General features: G+C 34.2%; 1 protein-coding gene across 1 annotated transcript in view; it reads right to left on the reverse strand.

Annotated features, from left to right (window-relative positions):
* Positions 1-19,630, reverse strand: part of SPAG16 (sperm associated antigen 16) — a 944,389-nt gene that overhangs the window by 920,384 nt on the left and 4,375 nt on the right. Inside the window, exons 2-5 of the mRNA XM_035007221.1 lie at positions 13,876-13,922; positions 12,672-12,767; positions 10,001-10,119; positions 3,509-3,646 (exon numbers count right to left, since the gene is read on the reverse strand). Of these exons, the coding sequence (XP_034863112.1) occupies positions 3,509-3,646; positions 10,001-10,119; positions 12,672-12,767; positions 13,876-13,922 (400 nt within the window). The remainder of the gene's footprint in view (positions 1-3,508; positions 3,647-10,000; positions 10,120-12,671; positions 12,768-13,875; positions 13,923-19,630) is intronic.

A 19,630-nucleotide genomic window follows, 5' to 3' on the forward strand; every position in this document is an offset into this window, starting at 1 on the left:
ATATATTAAGCAGAAACTTGACACAACCCGAATTTCCATCAAAAGAAATATGAATAGGGCGCCTGGGTGGCTCAGTTGGTTAGGCGACTGCCTTCGGCTCAGGTCATGGTCCTGGAGTCCCGGGATCGAGTCCCGCATCGGGCTCCCTGCTCGGCGGGGAGCCTGCTTCTCCCTCTGACCCTCCCCCCTTCATGTGCTCTCTCTCTCTCATTCTCTCTGTCTCAAATAAATAAATAAAATCTTTAAAAAAAAAAAAAAGAAATATGAATAGACAAATTGTGATATATTCACATAATACAATACTATTCAATAATAAAAAAATGAACTATGGATACACCAAAACTATGGATGAATCTCAAAAATCTTAAGTGAAAGAAGGCAGACAGAAAAGAGTACATATTGTATGATTCCTTTCAAAAGAACTTTAAGATGGAGTTAAACCAATATATGGTGATAGAAATCAGAACAATAATTGCCTAAGGGAACGGGTACAGGAAAACTTTCTGGGGTAATGGAAATGTTCTATATATTGTGATTTGGTTTAGTGACTACATGGGTATATATTACAGTTAATCAAAACAGATTGAACTGTACATTTAAAATCTGTATATTTAATAGTATATAAACATTTTTTAATTAACACACTTTATTCAGAGAAAAAAAGATTATCAAACTACTACCTATATTATTCTTCTCCAATATCTAGTATATACTTTTACATTCAAAGTGACTATAAACACTTCTTAATAGTACATTTTTTCCCTTAAAGACATCTATGTATAAGGAAATTTTCCAAACATTTATTTCTAAAACTTTTTTTTTATCAAGGTATAATTTACTTATAATATTGTACCAGTTTCAGGTACATAATGATTCAACATTCATATACAGTGTAAAATGAACACAATAAGTATAGTTAACATCCATCACCATACATGCATACATATATCATACATGAAACTATATTTTAGATAAGATAATCAACACTTGTAGCAAAATAAGGAAAACCTCTGTTCTAAAATAGGCATTGCTTACAAAAGAGAAAAGGACGATTTTTTTTTTAATTATAGCAATTCAAATGAAATTTAGAGTGAAATATTTCCCTTTTCATGTCTTCCTTTATGCTTCATCACTGCTGAATTTCAAAAATATTAATGATGTGATGATTAAAAAAAATCCAAGGATGACAGCCTTTAGAGATATTGATAATAATAGCTGACATTTTCAAAGCACTTTGTGATTTACACAGCTCTTTAATATGGATTGTCTTATTTAATTATCACATCACTCCCTAGGAGTTAATAATAGTATGTATAATTACTCCCAGTTTAACAATAAGAAAACTGAGTTGATAAGTAGCAGAATATTGGAAGCTAGGTATTTGAACCTTAAGTTCAATACTCTTTCCATGGCAATTCTCTTCTCTAGATAAATATTAAGCTTATAGCTATATGATTTTTCTGATTTTTCTAGATACATCATTAAATGCTACCAGTATAATCAGGACAATATATAACATATCTGTAAACCTTACTCTTTTTACATACCAAATATTGGTTATTGTGAGAAAAGTATTTAACATCTACACTTATCTTGCTTTAAGAAACAGTCTTAATCCTGGAAAGGAAAACCTTATGGTAAATTCTATAAAAGGAATCCCATGTTTATTACTAATCCCTATTGGAAAAATATCTTCCAAAGTCAAATTGAAAAACCTGTGTGATAAAACATTACAATGTAGGGCAAACTTATAGCATGACAAAGGTAGTTTTGGTAATATTTTACAAAACTTCATTCTTCATTTTCGAAAATGTAACCAACAGACAGGCTCTAGAGACATGTTTCACCAAAAGGTGTCATAAGAGCCCAATGTGCTTAATATTCATTTAGGCACCTACTAAGGGTCAAGCATCTTTCCTTCAAATTTTCCATGTCAAGGAGATTAAAGCAAATATTTTCCTTTTCCAATCTGTTAAAGTTTAATTACATCAAATAAGATATATTTAGGAGATAATAATCATAACCTTTGAAACTAAAACTATATTTTAATAAATATAGCAAATTTTATATACATTTAGTAATCTGATAGTTTAGTAAACACAAATAAGAATCAGATTTCATTTGAGTGATATCTGTTTTAATTATGGGATAATAATTTGCATAGGTAATAGTTTATATGGTTTTGATTATAGTTATTAAATATAATATTCAATAAACAACCAGTAATCAACAATGATTATTTAATGTCACTATGGCAAAACTCATTGCAAAAAGAGGCTCTATCTATTCAAAAGAAAATTAGCAAACTCAAGCAATAATTCAAAGAAGATCAGCAACTGAAACAGTATGCCAGGCAGCACTCTGAAAAATTTGCTGTGTCAAATTCCCAGTGCATCCATTAGGTGTCTATACAATATCACAGTGAGCATCAGGGCCAACAGTGCAAACCACTTCTGAGAAATGAACTGAGAATAGAGAGAATGCTGGGTCTAGTAACTTACCATTCCATGGATCATCATACACTTTTTTCCAAAATGTAAAATGTCAAACAGTACACCCATAGATAATATGAAACTTATATAACTTGCAAAAACATTTCTATGAGTAATAAGTGAATAAATGATCATACAAATTATCTTTTACCACCACCTTTTAAAAATAGGAGTTTTTAAATTTTCCTTCACTTTGCAATACAAAGTCTTGTTTTTTTACATTAAACGTTTTTACAAAGACCTCAAAAATATTATGTTCTTGTATGGTAGTTCTGCTTATCTAATTTTTTGTTTTGATATGATTCTTTAACAGAGAAAACCGCTCTTTAAGTATGTTTAATAAAAAATAATGAACAAAGCATGAACTTTCTCTACTCCATATCTAAGCACTGATTTTCCATCTAACATTGTCTTAGATGAGTAGACTCATTCCTAGTCAACACATTCACATATTTGTCTATGCAAGAATAAAAGTGTTTATCTAAATTTGTTCGCCAAAAACTACGTCTTCCATTAATTTCAGAAAGAAAGATTAGGCTTCTGTTAAGTTTCTCTTCTATGCATGAATTCATTCTAGGAGATGATGAAATAAGTTTCCTATGGGGAATTTTCAAACACCAAAATTCCTCTAACTAGGAATACACTAGCTCCTTCCTTCCTCTCTGTCTTCTATAATTTTATTATTATTTCAGAAATTAGCTTATCCTCATAGGGGAAGATTTCCACAAACGATGAAAAGATTATCAAAACCATAAGAAAGTGAGTGTTACATAACAAATTAACCATCTCCTATACAACTCCCCGCATTCCACTTTTCCTGGTGGGTTGCAATTGTGAGAGTTCTGATCATCTGTTCAATTAATTTGCTACTGAAGCCTTTCACATTCTTTCCAACTAGAATTTAAATATAATTCAATTCAGAATTAAAGCTCCGGTACATTAACCACAGTTAGCTTCATTCAACTCTTCTATTTAGTCCAAAAGAAAAAAAAAAAGTCATTTAAAAAGTAACATACTCAGCTGCCTGTTTGTAGTGTTTCAAGTCTTTCTTCAAATTTTTGTTCTCATTTTCTAAAAGCATATTCTGCGTGTAGACATCTGGAACATTCCCAATATCTCTAAGTTCAGTTACTCCCTTCTGTATTAACTCATACCTAGGATAAAATCAAACAAAAGGCTTAATGTTGTTTCTTTCTACTAAATTGGTTTAATTTATGTACAATTCAAAAAGTTAAGTCCTAGGGGATATTTATAGAAATGAGTTGTGGTATTACTTTTGTAAATTAAAATGTCAAAATTCATAATATATATTTAAAATTAAAAAAAAATAATTGCTAGGTACTAATATCATCATGGTACATAAACTATAACTGAACATCTCGTATGTTCCAGGCACTAATCTAGACACTAGTAAAATTAACAAAACAGTCCAAGTCCCCATCCATTCTAGTGTGGAGAGTGCTTATGTTCTATGAAATAAAATAAAGCAGGATCAGAGGGGGAGACCGAAGTGGAGAGTGATGGGGGCATTTGTGCTATTTTATATAGGCTGAACACAGAAAGTATGACTGGCAAAGTGCTATCTGAGCAGAGAAATGAAAGAAATAAGGAACCAAGTCATGGGGATATGAAGGAGAGGAGCATTCTTGGTTGACAGAAAAGTAAATGTAAAGACCCTGAAAAAAGGAAGTGCATGACATGTACAATTAAAAGCAAAAAGCCTGTATATCTGGAGTATCTGGAGCTGGAGGAAGGGAGAGAGTGGTACGAAATGGGTCAGGAAGACAGCAGGAAGCAGGAGAGAGGAATGTGGTTTTACCTGAATCAGACTGAAGCCATTGGAAGGCTTTGAGAAACAAGTGATACTGGTCAGATTTGCTTTAAAAGGATTAGTCTGTTGGAGGAAGGTGGGAGGGATAGGTAGATGGGTGACAGGTATTAAGGAGGGCACTTATGATGAGCATTGGGTGTTGTAGTTAAGTGATGAATCACTAAATTCTACTCCAGAAACCAACATTACACTGTATGTTAATTACCTAAAATTTAAAAAAAGGGGGGGTGGCGCCTGGGTGGCTCAGTCGGTTAAGCGTCTGCCTTCGACTCAGGTCATAATCCCAGGGTCCCTGGATCGAGTCCCACATCAGGCTCCGTGCTCTGCAGGGAGCCTCCTTCTCCCTCTGACCCTCCCCCTCTCATGTGCTCTCTCTCATTCTCTCTCTCTCAAATAAATAAATAAAATCTTTAAAAAAAAAAAAGAAAAGAAACTTCAAAAAAAGATTAGTCTGGCATCTACTTGAAGAAACTGACTCTAGAGGAGCAAGAGCAGAATCAAAGAGACTAGTTTGGAGGCTGTTGCAGCAGTCCAAAAGAGAGAGAATGGTGGCATGAACAAAGTTGGTAGCAGCAGAGATTACGAGAAATAGGTACCTTTTGGAATTGCTGTAAAGGTGGAGCCAATGAAGATTTTCGTACGAATCATCTGCCAAGAGTTGTTTAATAAAAGAAGTCAAAGATGACTCCAAGGTTTCTGGTAGAGCAGCCAGCCATTTACAAAGATGGGAATGAATGCAGTAGGAATTGGGTGGTTGGAGAAATTAAGAGATTTGTTCAGTGCAATATATCTACCAGGTAATCAAGTGAAGATGAATACTGGGTATACATGTCCAGAGTTCAGGGGGTCAGGACTTGGAATTCAAATTGGGGAAGACTGGACAAGGCCATCTAGGAAGTGAAGTAAAGAGAGAAGTGAAGTTCCTAGACTGTTTCAAGACTGGGAAGATAAGGAAATACTACCAAATAGAGACTAAGAATGAGAGGGGATAGTGAAGTTGTCAGTGAATATGAGAGCACTGTGGCTCAAGAACCAAGTAAATAAAGTGTTCCAAAAAGGAAGAAATGAACAACAGTGATAAATGCTGCACACAGGATGAACAGGAGGAGTACTAAGGATCAGTCGCTGAATTTGGCAATGTGCAGCACTGAAAAAACTTTTAGTAGAGTCATGGAGATGATAGTGCCATCAGAGTAGGTATAAGAGTAGGACATAACCTCTGAAACAAATAATGCAATATATGTTAAGAAAAAAAAAAAGAAGAAGAAGAAGGTAGCAGGAGGGGAAGAATGAAGAGGGGGAAATCAGAGGGGTGGACGAACCATGAGAGACGATGGACTCTGAAAAACAAACTGAGGGTTCTAGAGGGGAGGGGGGTGGGAGGATGGGTTAGCCTGGTGGTGGGTATTGAGGAGGGCACATTCTGCATGGAGCACTGGGTGTTATGCACAAACAATGAATCATGGAACACTTCATCTAGAACTAATGATATAATGTATGGGAATTAACATAAGAATAAAAAAATAAATAAATAAATAAAATTAAATAAAAAAAAAAAGAGTAGGACATAAAGAAGTGGCAACATACTCTTTCAAGGCGACATGATAAAGTGGAGCCTAGGAAATCTAAGATGAACTTAAAAGAGGATGTGGCATTCAGGGTGCTTTTTTTGTCTTCTGCCTTTTTTAAAATATATGAAATATTGTACATCTGTATGCTTATGGGAATGATCCAGCAGAGAGAGAAAAAGCTTAGAGTGCAGAAAAAGAGAGAGAGGGGACAATTGCCGAAGCAATGTCCTTGAGTAGGTAAGACAGCATGCATGGCTCAGGCTCTGTGACACGTGAGGAGGAGGAGGCCGGAGAACAGAGGTGGCAGGTTAGTAGAGAGGGAGGCAGGAGTCACAGAACTTCCATTTTCTCGGTGAATTAAGAAGGAACATCAGAAAATCATTTACAGATTTGTAAATAATTATAATTTTAATGCTATGTATATATTATATATAGCAATAAAACTACATAAAAAATAATACAAACATAGAAAAACATTTCAGTAAAGAAGTTATTAACAAAGAAATCCCTACAGAGTTTGCTATAGATGAGCTAAACATTTCTTTAAAAATGTTTAATTATCAGCATTTTCATACTATAAATCTTAATTTTATTAATATATTACACATTAATATTCATATGGTTGTGTGTTATATATCTTATCTGATATTAAAAAAAACACAGCAAGACAGGCTCTGTGAAATATCCAAAAAGTTAAGAAAATAGAATCAATATTAAGTAATATTTGCCACAATTTATAAAACAAACATTTAATCATAAATTCACTATTATATTCATATTTAGAATGTGATTTATACTTATCTCAGAAGAGAAGATGTAAGGATTGATTAAAGTATTAGACCATAAAGTTCTTCTGACCATAAAATTGGTTTTCAGCAACTTGCTTTATTTAAGAAAAAAATCACTAAAGAAATTATTTTGATAAGAAAAAAAGTGATATGTAGTCCCTCTCTAAATTAAATGCTATGTAAATAAACTAATATGTCATAAAATAAATACAAATCAAGCATAATACAACATATCACATACTATATCACATATATCTGAGGATATTCAAAAATAATTTATCAAGAAAAATTTCTGTAATCTATGTAAAAATATCAAAGATGACTTCAAACTCACTAAAACTATTCTAATACTATTAGATAATTAGGAATCAATCTACAAACTCCAGAAATACATTAATACATTTCTCAGTAAAACCAGCATTTTCTGCATAAGATTTTTTGGTTTTGTTTCATGTGTGTGTGTGTTAAAGAAATATCCTGGCCTTTTTATTTCTTCCTCTTTATTCACTCACACTTAGAATAAGACTGAAAAGTGTTCAAATGGGAAAAAGATTGTTACATAACTATTAGGAACAGGAAATAAAATTTACTACCAACAGACCTGCCAATAAAATTATTGCCAATAAAATTACATTAATGGTATTCATATTTACCATAAGGTCCATAAACTACTTAGAATTATATAGGAACAGAAAATACACATATTTCAGGGAGAAAGTACAAAGGCTTTCATAATATTTGTTTATATACCAAAAGAGTTTAGGGCCCACTGTCACAAATGACAAATAGCATGAGAGAATTTCAGTAAACACATCAATAGCATCATAAGAGTAAGGGTTATTTTTCCTTCCTGATGGCACCCAAGGCATAGGATATAAAAGACAGAAAAACAATCTCCTAGATAATAACAAATATCAAATGAGAATTTTTCCTCCATGTTTTCAGGGACAGTTAGGGAAAATACAAAGACAAAATTCCATTAGCTACTGTTAACCCACAGTGCAGACTTTTTTATGGTTCATAGAAAAAATTCCTACTACATTCACACACACACACAAAATCTTTTTCTTTTTTTTTTTTTTTTTGGAAATGGACAGAAAATAGTTTAGAATTTGAAAAAAAAAAAGCTTTCTGGGCTATATGGTCTCCACTGTGACTGACTAATTTTGCTGTTATAGCATGAAAGCAGCACAGACAATACCTAAAAGAAAGATTATGGCTATGTGCCAACAAAATTTTATTTATAAAACAGAGGCAGACCAGACTTGTTTGCTGACCTTAGATTTAAAGAATTTACTGCAATTACTGTTTGAAGATTGAAAGACAAGTCCAATTTTACTGCCCAGGTGTTTTGGTTACTTTGAGGTTTTTGTTTTACAAATTAACAATGGGGAAAACTTATTTGTCAACTTCTGTAAGATTAAATGAATTCGTAGCAATGAATACTATAAATGTTTTTCTCCATAATAAAAAATGATAAAAAATATACTTGATATTCCTACTGTCCTACTATGCAGAATAAGCAAAGCTTTTGGATCAAAGTAAAAAATGTTTCATGTGAAATAAAAATATTCAATACTGTGTAATCTTATTAAAAACAGTTTGTAAGTTTATAACAAGCTGGCAGCTAGGGATAAGGATACAATTATTTGAACCACAGTATTACTAAACCCATGTAATAAAGAGATAGATGAATTTTACTTTAAAATTATTGTAATATACTAAGTAGCATGCTTATATAGGGGTTCCATAAGTCCTAATACCATTGTAGTTTCCTGAAATTTCATCTCAATTCAAACTGCTAAATCTAAAAGGATAACATGATACAACAAGCACTTAATTGTTAAGAGTATACTTGGTTCCAGATTTCTCAATGGGATGATCATTTCACACTTTGGGCTGGACAAAGATGTGAGTACTAGTCCTAACACACCTACTTAGAAGAAAAAAGAACTGAGCCACATTAATTTTTCATTTCATTAGTAATGTAAATTAATCATCTACCTACTTTTACAAAAATGTATTTTCTAATACATTTGTAATTATTTCTTAGGGACATTTTTATAAAAATCATTCACGCAATTTCCAAATTTAATAGGAACACTATTATTTTACTACCATCAAACTTGTTCTTTTTCCTAAACTGTATTAATGAAAAATGGTTCTCTTCATTAAATTTATTAACTTTAGATATGCAATTTAAAGTAATAAAACTGATTTCTTCTATGTACATGGTCTCGGTAGATGAGAACCAAAAAAAGCAGCAAATAAAAATTACATCACAGTCGGATTAGTAGAAATTACAAATTGCTCCTTATATTTAAAATTAGGATTTAGTCCCAAAACACTACAAACATCTTTCTGTATCATAGTATTCCCTTCCCATGATATAGAATGGTTTTAAAATGGCTCAAACATATTTTTATATCCAATTACTTAATATTATTTCATTAAAGAATGTTGGGCCTCTGAAAACATGCATGGTGACATTCCTACCATTGTAAAGGAATAAAAACAGCATGCCTGCTGATTTTCATAACCAATAAGTTATTAAAATTTTCAATTATAACAAGAAAATCTGTGTTTAGGCATCATTTGAAAATATAATTCTGCTTCTTTCTTTTTTTTTTTAAGATTTTATTTATTTATTTGACAGAGAGAGAGACAGTGAGAGAGGGAACATAAGCAGGGGGAGTGGAAGAGGGAGAAGCAGGCTTCCTGCTGAGCAGGGAGCCAGATGCGGGGCTTGATCCCAGAACCCTGGGACCATGACCTGAGCCGAAGGCAGACGCTTAACCACTGAGCCACCCAGGCACCCCAATTCTGCTTATTTCTAAATGAAGAAATATTTATAGAAAAAGAATCAATCAGTTGTATGAGTAGGGAAAGGCAGGCCATTACACTAGAAGTAAAACAAATGAAGTAGTAATCTTGGTAGGATGTCTTAATGCAGGAAATATTACCTTTAATAATTATGCAGAATATATTAGAAAAACATTTCATAAAAGAGCTTTGTATTATATAATCCTGGGAGATATTCCACTTTCTTGATTTTTGAAAATCCCTCAAATTTGAATATTTAGGAAGGATTTTTAATAAAAACTTCTTTTACATTGATATCTTAATTATGTGAGAGAGAGAGAGAGAGAGAGAGAGAGAGACTGTGTGTGTGTGTGGTAGTTCCAGTGATAGGGATGGGAAAGGCTTCCATCCTTTTCATCCATTTTGTATAAGCTGAGCAACTTCAAGTCCTTTAAGACAGTTAAAAGTGTACATGTTAGCATCCCTAGGTAACTATTTATCCAAATAATTGTTTACCATTCAGACTGAAAGCAATCGAGAGTTCTGGTCATTCCCATCTTGATTAGGAAATTGCAGAGAAAGTCTTCTATCACTTCAGGTGTTGGTTGCTTTGAAGGAAGGACTGTTTTCTGTTCCTGAAATTTAAATGTGCAATTATTTATTTTGAAAATATAAAATCATCACTAAGCTTTGATTACTGGTACAAATAAGCTGTTCGTTTATTCATTCACTTGTTCATTTTTTCATCTATTTTCGTTGAGTGTTATGTTCCAGGGACTATTTTAATCACTAGGGATAAAGCAGTAATGAATTTATACACTAGATAAGACTCGGTCTTCATATCTAATAGTCAAGTAGATGGAGAAAGAAAATGAATAACTAAATTAAAAATATACAATATGGCAGATGGTACTGAGTGCCTGGGAGAAAAAAAGCAGAGGATTGAAGGGAGAGAGAGCCAAATGTAGGGCAGATATGTGTGTGGAGCTGGGCTGCTATATATATAGGGTAATGAAGGAAGATTTCACTGATAAAGTGGAATCTGAGCATAAATCTACAGAAAGAATCATGTTTCAGTTATAGCATCAGCAAATTCAAAGACCCTGATGCAAGAGTGTGACTAGATTATCTAAAGAACAATAAGGTCAGCTTGTCCTTTCAATAGCATAGAACACATTAAAAAAAAAGAAAAAAAAGTATGGACCTTTAAATTCTTTCAATTATTATCATTATAAAAAGAAATATAATGAATTTTGGTACCTTGAGCTTTAGAAACACTATGATACAGAAGAATTATGTGCTTTCTTCTATGCTATGGAGTGGCTTATCTACCATTTCATAATGGAAGTAAGTCTATCAGCTATATCAGGGGTCAGCTAACTGTGTAAATAAAGTTTATTACAACACAGCCATGCCCATTTGCTTACATATTGTCTATGGCTGCTTTCATACTACATGAGAGAAGTGAGTTGAAACAGACAACTTATGGTCTTCAAAATCTAAAATATTTACTATATGACCCCAGAGAACAAGTTTGCAGACCCCTGAACTAGGAAAGTGGAGATATTTCAGCAAGTGAGATATGAAATTAGGACAGCCATAAAACTACCATAAGTCAATGTATAAAATAAGTCAAATAATGGGTAGACACTTAAAAATATCAAAGCATCATTGTTTCCAGAGTGCATCCATTTTCTTCTCATTGGCAAGAACTTACCAATCTAACTGCTGATCGTTTAGACAGACAGATCTATTTTCATATATGGAAACTCAACAGCAGACTTTCTTTCCTCCTTCCCCCTCTTAACATGGTAATGGTTACAGACCAGGTAAATGTTACACACCTGGTAACAGTTACATAGAAATGCAGTAAGGAAAGAATCTTTTGCCCTAAAAAGTTCTTTTCAAAAGTGCTATACATAATTTAATGCTGATCTTAATTACTAGTAGCTGCTACAACATTCAAAACAATGATCAGATGAAGCAAATTTGGGAGGCTACCGAAATTTCCTGACAAATGACTAGGGTTTTAAAATAAATTTTAACCCTCAAGCAGGATAATTTGGAATAGCTTCCCTGAGGTCATTTAATTTTAAAGATTTTTATTTATTTATTTGTCAGAGAGTGGGGTGGAGAGAGAGAGAGAGGCAGGCAAAGGGAGAAGCAGGCTCCCCACTGAGCAAGGAGCCCAATGTGGGACTCGATCCCAGGGCCCTGGGATCATGACCTGAGCTGAAGGCAGACGCTTAACTGACTGAGCCACCCAGGCGTCCCTCCTAAGGTCATCTTAAAAGATTATATAACAATGTTGATTATGTGCAGGACCCTATATCAAACATGGAAGATGCCAGGGTAGCAGAATACAGCATCCCCGCCTTCAAGTCTGAATTATGGTGGAAGATTATGTATAATTGCTTGATAAGGGTATAATATGGCTGAAAGTAAATATTCATTACACAATAATAAATGCTACCTTGGCATTTTTGGTCAATAAATTTGAATATGATATTTAGAATGAGATGGATGATAGTTGAAGGAATTGGGAACAGGGGAGGAAAAGGAGGACAGAGAGACTGTACTTTTTTTTTTCTTTTTATTTAATGTGTTACAAAACACATTTTAATATCTGTATCCAATAACAAATTCTGTACATTAGTGTTAAAAATCCTTGGTTTAATATCCAGTGAGATTAAATAGGCAGAGTTCTGAAGGAAGGTGTCATTTGTTGTGAAGTTATGTAAGAGTAACCATGATGTAGAAAATGACAATCCAAAAAAGAATAAATATGACTACTTACTTAAAGTGAAGGTGTACGTACCCCTTCGGATCACTACGTTTGTATCTTTGGGGTAACAAACTGAGGGTTCTAGAGGGGAGGGGGTGGGAGGATGGGTTAGCCTGGTGATGGGTATTAAAGAGGGCACGTATTGAATGGAGCACTGTGTGTTACACGCCAACAATGAATCATGGAACACTACATCAAAAACTAATGATGTATGGTGATTAACATAATAAAACAAAAAAAAATTTTTAAATAAATAAAGTGAAGGTGTAATGATAAAGACACAGAAGAGAAAAAGGCATAACAAGTGATAGGACAGCATTTAGTATGTAAAACTTAAGTCTCACTGCTGAACTATAGATTGTGTTCAAACTACACAAACAACAGGTTGTGTTCAATTCTCACCAAAATCTGAATATCTGTAGCCTGTTCCTGGACCATCTGAATTGCTTTTGCTAGATCTTCTTCACCTTCTGGAATGCTAAAATTGTCATCTGATATCTAAATCAAAGAGAAAAAGACAGGAAGAGCAAGGAGGAATATAAAAACACCTTACTTCATTTCAGAAATAATTTTTCTCACAAAACAATGGACCAAAAATTACACCTTATGTAAGACACCATGTCATTCTGAAGTTCTGTGACAAATGAATCACTAACAAGCAGGAGGCTTTCTGACTTCCTTGTAAACATCACTCAATGTCACCTCTGATAAACTCGAGATCAGCTTATGGGTATTAACTTTTACGTATAAAGACAAAGGTAGTCTAACAACTCTGCTGAGAAAAAATGTAAGGCCACTTCTTTTTCATAAATACTAGCAACTGCCAATCTCTAGTTTATTAAAAAAAATAAAATAAAACTCACTGCCTAGATGTTAGGCTCTTGGAAGAATGCAATTGACTAATTATGACATTAATGATAGTTAACACTTAGCATGTGCTTCTTATGTGCTGATCAGTACTATGCCTTTTATCTGAACCCTTCCAGTAATTTCATGTGACACATATTCATATTATCTCTATTTTACTACTACTAATAAAAAGTTTATCTACTGTTTGTTCTGTCTTTTACTTGCCCAGGCCACAAACTTCCTGGCTTGCTTCCACAGTTGTACTTACTATGTCTGTCATCTAGGAGCGACTCTATGCACCAAGTCTCGGAAGTAATGATAGGTCCCATCTGAACAGTGAATTAAAGGGAAGATTTAAGACAGGAACTACACTACACAGAATTATAGTTAAGCTGAAAGGAAGCATGGGATCTGAGTTGCAGCCAGTAGTGGGACTCTAGGAAACCCATCCAAGAGCAAAATGGCTATTAGGGAATGCCTGCTGGACAGAGATGACAGTCTATAGTAAGGATCTACAAAGCAAGGGAGAAGGAGCTAACTTCGAAGCACAACTAACAGGAAAACCAAAAGAGCCAGATGCCTTAACCAATCCAAACTTTCAAATAGAACTTTCACATTTCACTCTTAAATAGCTGATATTAGGTAATTCAGTTGAAAAACTAGCTCTCTTAAGGAAAACAAAAAATAAAATAAAAGGAATGTTTCATAAGAATGACTAGTGCATTTACAGACTAAATACCTAAAATGAAAAAATTACCTCTTCATATTCATAATCATCTTCAGATGCTTCAGTTATGGTGACCTCTGAAATCTTGTCAAGTGTCAATCTCAAGATATATGGAAAAAATGATTTATTTAAAATTGATTTGATGTTAAAATTCAGTATCAGATCCATTTATCTTACCAAGTTGGTAAATGTAATTTAAACTGTTTTTAAAATTTCTCTTCCCCATACAACCTACAAATACAGATACTTTAAAACAAAATATTTTTCATTATTATTTTAAATTATTGTTCTACATAACCCAAACCCATGAAAAACTACCTTCCCATATGTCTATTTACTATCTAATGATTTCCAATTCGATTCTAAGGCTTACAAAAATGTACATGGTATAATAAGATAACATAAATTAGAAAGAGATAAGAAAAATGATGGACAGGAAAACTAGGGGCAGTAAGTTTTTTAAATCTATCTCAAACTAAGTTAATTTCCCAGAGCTCCTGAGTCATGCACAGTGCACTCTGACTTCTTTATTTAAAGTACAATGAATTTTTCAAAAGCACACCAGTATTTAAATATAAGCAAAAAACATATTTCAATGTTTTCATAATAAAAGTTACTTTAATCTCTACTGTTTTATTATACACTTCAATTTTAAAATTAAATTTTATTCTCGGGAAAGGAAGCCTAATTTTTAAGCAAATGTAAACTATACAGTAATCATAATTCAGTAGTTCATAAATTACCAAGAAATAAGCATTAAAATACCAATGGAAATGACTCTAATAAAAAATTCTAACAGTACTGCTGTAAGACTTTCAAAAATTACAAGTTACTTTAATTACAAATGAAAACTTCAAGATAGCATTTAATTTTGAAAGAAATCACAACACACACCAATAACATTATTTTGTTGGCTGGTAGGTTTACATTTTTTTCCTAATGTACACACGTGACTATGCCAAGTTCAAAATGTATGAAGTTAAATACTTTAACATACAGTAATGGTTATGAAAATCAAAGATGAGATTAGCCTAGCTTTCATCTTGCTGCTGGTTATGAGAAATCCTCTTCCAAGAGCTAACTAAAAGCTTATATAACAACTTATGCTATTTGTAGTATGAACTGATATTACTTACAAAGTATTTAATAAAAGCCAGGCACTGTCCTTAAGGGCTTTACATAATGAATCAACTCATTTCATCTTCATCCTACCTGCAAGCTATTATCATCTCCATTTTGTAGATCAGGACTCACAGGCACAAGGTCACACAGCTAGGACGTAACACAGTTGGGAATCAACCCTAGAAGTTAGGTTTCACGACGCTATACCTAAACCTCTCGTTATTCCATGTTCGTTTTCTATAACTATGTAAACACTTGAAGTGTTTGCCAATTATCTTGCACACAGTTCTAAACCTCTAAAAGATAGGTTAGGCAGTCTTGTTACTCAGCTCCATCATAAGCTGTAAGTCTTCACTGTTTGCTTTATCCACTTGAGGAGACATTTAAGCCTAGTTCAGTTATGACCAATCCTTAGGAACCTGACACCGTCAAACAAGAGTGTATCTCCCAAAAATATGGTGAAAACTAATTTAAGCTCAAAAAAATAACTAGTTAATTTAACTAATTAAACAGCTAATTAAAATAACTAATTAAATGACTAATTAAAAACTACTGTGGTAGATTAAACTACTCCAGACATAAAAAGTTGCATACCTGCAGCTGATCCTATAACTTTGAACTTACCCATACTGGGTACCAGGACTGAGTAACTACCTATATTACTTAATTACTGCTATGGAACACTTTCCAATAGCATTGGCCTCACCTCACTCTCCTTCAATTCCTTGCCAGCAGTCTTCTGAGAGACCATGAGGCTTCCACTAATAGTCTGTTCAAGATATTTTAGCTTTCACCACTTTTCAGGTACCAAAATCTGTACTTTTTATTACTGTTGCATAACCAACTCCCCAAAACTTAAGGCTTAACAATAAGCATCCATTATCTCATGGTATCCATGGTCAAGAATTCAGTAGCAACTTAGCTTGTGTATTTTGATCTGGGGTCTCTCTTGAGGCCTCAGTCAAGATGGCGGCCAAGGCTGCAGTCTTCTGAAGGCTCAACTGAGGGAAGAGGATCCATTTCAAAGATGGCTCTAACATTGTTGGCTGAAGGTTTCAATTCCTTCCCATGTGGGTTTCTCTATAAGCCTCTTAAGCATTCTCAAGATATAGTGGCTAGCTACCCCCAGAATAAGAAATACAAGAAAACAAAGTGGAAGCCACAATATCTTTTATGACCAAGTCACACATCATCATTTATTCACTATCCTATTGGTTACGTAAGTCAACCCTCTTCAATACATAAGGGAACTATACAGGAGCATGAGGACCAGGATGTGGAGATCACCGGGCATCATTTTGAAAGCTGGCTATCATAACACCTTAAGGGGTTTCAGGAGTATTAGAAGAGTTAACGTAAGTAAATCATTTAGAATGGTGCCTGGCTTATAGTTAATGCTATGCAAGTATTTGTTATTATTTTCCTTTTCTAGAAAGAGATGAGTACCTATGGAGAAGTCTCATTAAGTCTCTCATGGCCCAGTTCCCCCATGCATTAAGATGAATGGATTAATAAAATACATTCTAAATCTTCCTCCTTTCTAAATATATATTTTTCTGATACATTTCACTTAATTAGATAAAATTTCCTGAGGTTTAGCTACAGGAAATCGGTCTCTTCTTTTACGGAAAAGAATGCCCTCTTCTGCATGACAGTTACTAAAACTTGATTTTGTAAGAAATCACTTGTCTTTAAGTCTCCAGAAAAGCAATGCCATCCTTCATCACTGCTCATACCATAATAAATTTTACAAGAAGTAAATATACTAAAATCATTTGGATAGACTTTAAAATTGTAAATAAGCCAACTGATAAGATTAACATGAGGAAGAAACATCAAAGCATAGGTTGTTAAACATGGCAATATATAGAAGATAAAAGTGATTTGTCCTCAAAGCTTTGCAAATATCAAACTTGCCACACTGCTACCCAGAAAATACTTGAGGCAACAGCTTCAAACCCTAATAATATATTCTGTTTCCCCAAAATCAAAAAGAATGAAAAAATATCATTTTATAAAGCTTAAAAAGTATTGTCATATGGATCACTATCATATTTATTCTCACAACAATCTGTGAGACTGAATAACACAGATACAGTCATTTCTAAATCTAAAAAAAAAGAAAGAAAATGAAAGAGGGAGATTAAGAAATTTGCCAAAAATCATATACCTATTAGTGACAAAGACAAGTTTCTGGAATAAAAAGATCAGGAATTTTCTACAATATCATATTTCTACAGTTTCTACACTGTTCTACAGTAACACAGAAAGAATGTGCAATTCTACCAAAATCCTAGGCAATGAACCCTCACTTACTTTCCAAACTCTCAAGTGTTATATTACCAACAGCTAAATCAAATCATTTCCATAGCTCAATTTGAAGACCCTAAAGGAGGGAGAGGTATAAAAGAGCTACAGGGCTACAGACCCAAAGATAAAATCAGCCAAGGGCAACAGATTAATGAGACAAAAGGTCAGGAAGAGGACAGACATCCAAAATAGGAACCACTATTTTCCTTGATTGGTATTTTCAGTATCCACAAAAATGATTTGTACAGAAAATCTTCCCAGGAGCAACTGAGTTGAAATGTGATGTTGCAGTGTTACTGAAGAAATAAATGTACTTTGGCAAGTATGTTTGTATGCATCTGTCTATCTGGCTTAGCTGGCTAACAACACATGGACAAATGCACAGGTGAATCCCCCAAACGACTGTATGGCAGTTTACAAATACACATATAGTACAAAATATAAAAATAAGTAAATATGAAAATTAAAAGAGAAAGAAAAAGAAGAGAAATACGACAAAGGTAAAGCTGCAGTACATGCCATAAAGTCTCATGAACTTTGTCAAACATAAGCCACAGGTTTGACCCAAAGCTTCCCAGCAGTCAGGGTAAAGAGGGGAATGTAATCAGATACCAATTCAGTCTCCATCCAATGAAAACAGATGAGTTTCTCAGCAGATGTACACCAATTTCTGGTTCTGAAGCCTGAGAGAAATTACACTCTTCAGTTCTCATAAAGAGAACACTGTGGAGTATACAGATATTGATTCCCTTGGCCCTTGGGACAGCCAGAAAGACTGAGTGAAGCAAGATCTGATGAACACTATGTGTAAAAAAGGTTGGAAAGCACTGCTCTAAAGCAGTGTTGCCAGCACAGGCATAAGCAATTGACCAAGAATTGCTTGAATGATAAAAAACCCTTCACTCTCTTTTTTTTTTTCACTTTTTTTTAATTATGTTATGTTAATGACCATACATTACATCATTAGTTTTTGATGTAGTGTTCCATGATTCATTGTTTGCACTCTCATTCTACTTTTACTGGACAACTTTCTCATGTGTAATCGAATCTCTTAGGTGATCCTATTCTCCAGGAAATGTCCATACAATTAAGCTGGTCCCAGTTCTCAGGCAAAGTGATTTTTTTCCATTGCAGAATAAGCCAGAATTCTGGCTTAAAATCAGTTTGCTAATGCCAACCTGATTCTGAGCCCTTATAAAACTCCCTTCTTATTATCTGCCTACTATTCCTTCAAAGAACATTGTTGAACTCCATTTCCAAAATTCATTTTTTCCACCCTTTCTATTCCCTTCAGATATAGTTATTGCCTTTCAGCCTGTTTGAGGTTAACTTGACATTTAAAATTGTGCCTGGTTTTCTAGTTTGCCCTTGCCCAGGGTACAGTCTGTGATTCCCCTTTCTGCCTGACCTGCAGCCACAGCCCATAGCAGCACCCGCTTCTAGGCCAGCTTCCTTATCCTTGAGTCAGAGCCTACACTCAGACCAAGGGTCTCACTCCACATCTCCACTTGCTCTGGAAGAAAGCAGGATTGTGATTTTGCATACAATGAATCCGTTCCCTGGCACTTGGTCACCATGGGTGAACTAATTGGTAGTTTCTGCACTAGCAGAATTTGTACCATTTCCTGACCTTGTAGATCCTATCAGAAAATAGGCCAATATATATTCACACTGAAACTGCCAGGAAACTCTAGATCTATCACAGCACCACAGAAGACACAACTGCAAGAAGCCTCAGAGAAGCATTTCAGCTGGCGTAATGGAGCCGAGCTTGAGGTCACAGTTGATACATCAGGGTCACAAACAAGGTTCTGCAAATGGACCAGAGACAGGAAGCTATGAGCAATTTTCAGATGTGAGCACCATACAAAGTTCCTCACACACTGGTCTCTTCCACTGCTACACTGGAGGTAGTGATCACTGCCAGCAGCAGCATCTTTATAAAGAACTGGAGTGAAACATATAGCTAATTATATTTTACGTGATTTCCCAAAGCTACTATAGACAGAAATCGCTCTCTAATCTTGCCATCACTTCAGAGCCGATACACACAGAGGCGATCTAAAATCTAGCCTGGATCCTCCATAATCAACATTTTACAATTACTAAGTTGAAATAAAAGTACTGTAAATAGCAAACATCACAGTCAGGGTTCCCTTAGGAATGCCAGTTTCAATAATGGAAGTTAACTGAATAATATATACCAGAGATGGCAAATAACTGGCACACTTGCTTCCACTTCCCCCATCATCTGTTTTCTGCAGTCTTTCCCACTAAGTCTTCAGGAGGTTTCAGAACTTTTATTAACACCACATACCAGAGAGTCACTATCAATTCAACAGACTCCGCAAGA

This window comes from Mirounga leonina, unplaced genomic scaffold (genome assembly GCF_011800145.1).
Source record: "Mirounga leonina isolate KUSES-001 unplaced genomic scaffold, KU_Mleo_1.0 Mir_151, whole genome shotgun sequence".
NCBI lineage: Eukaryota > Metazoa > Chordata > Mammalia > Carnivora > Phocidae > Mirounga > Mirounga leonina.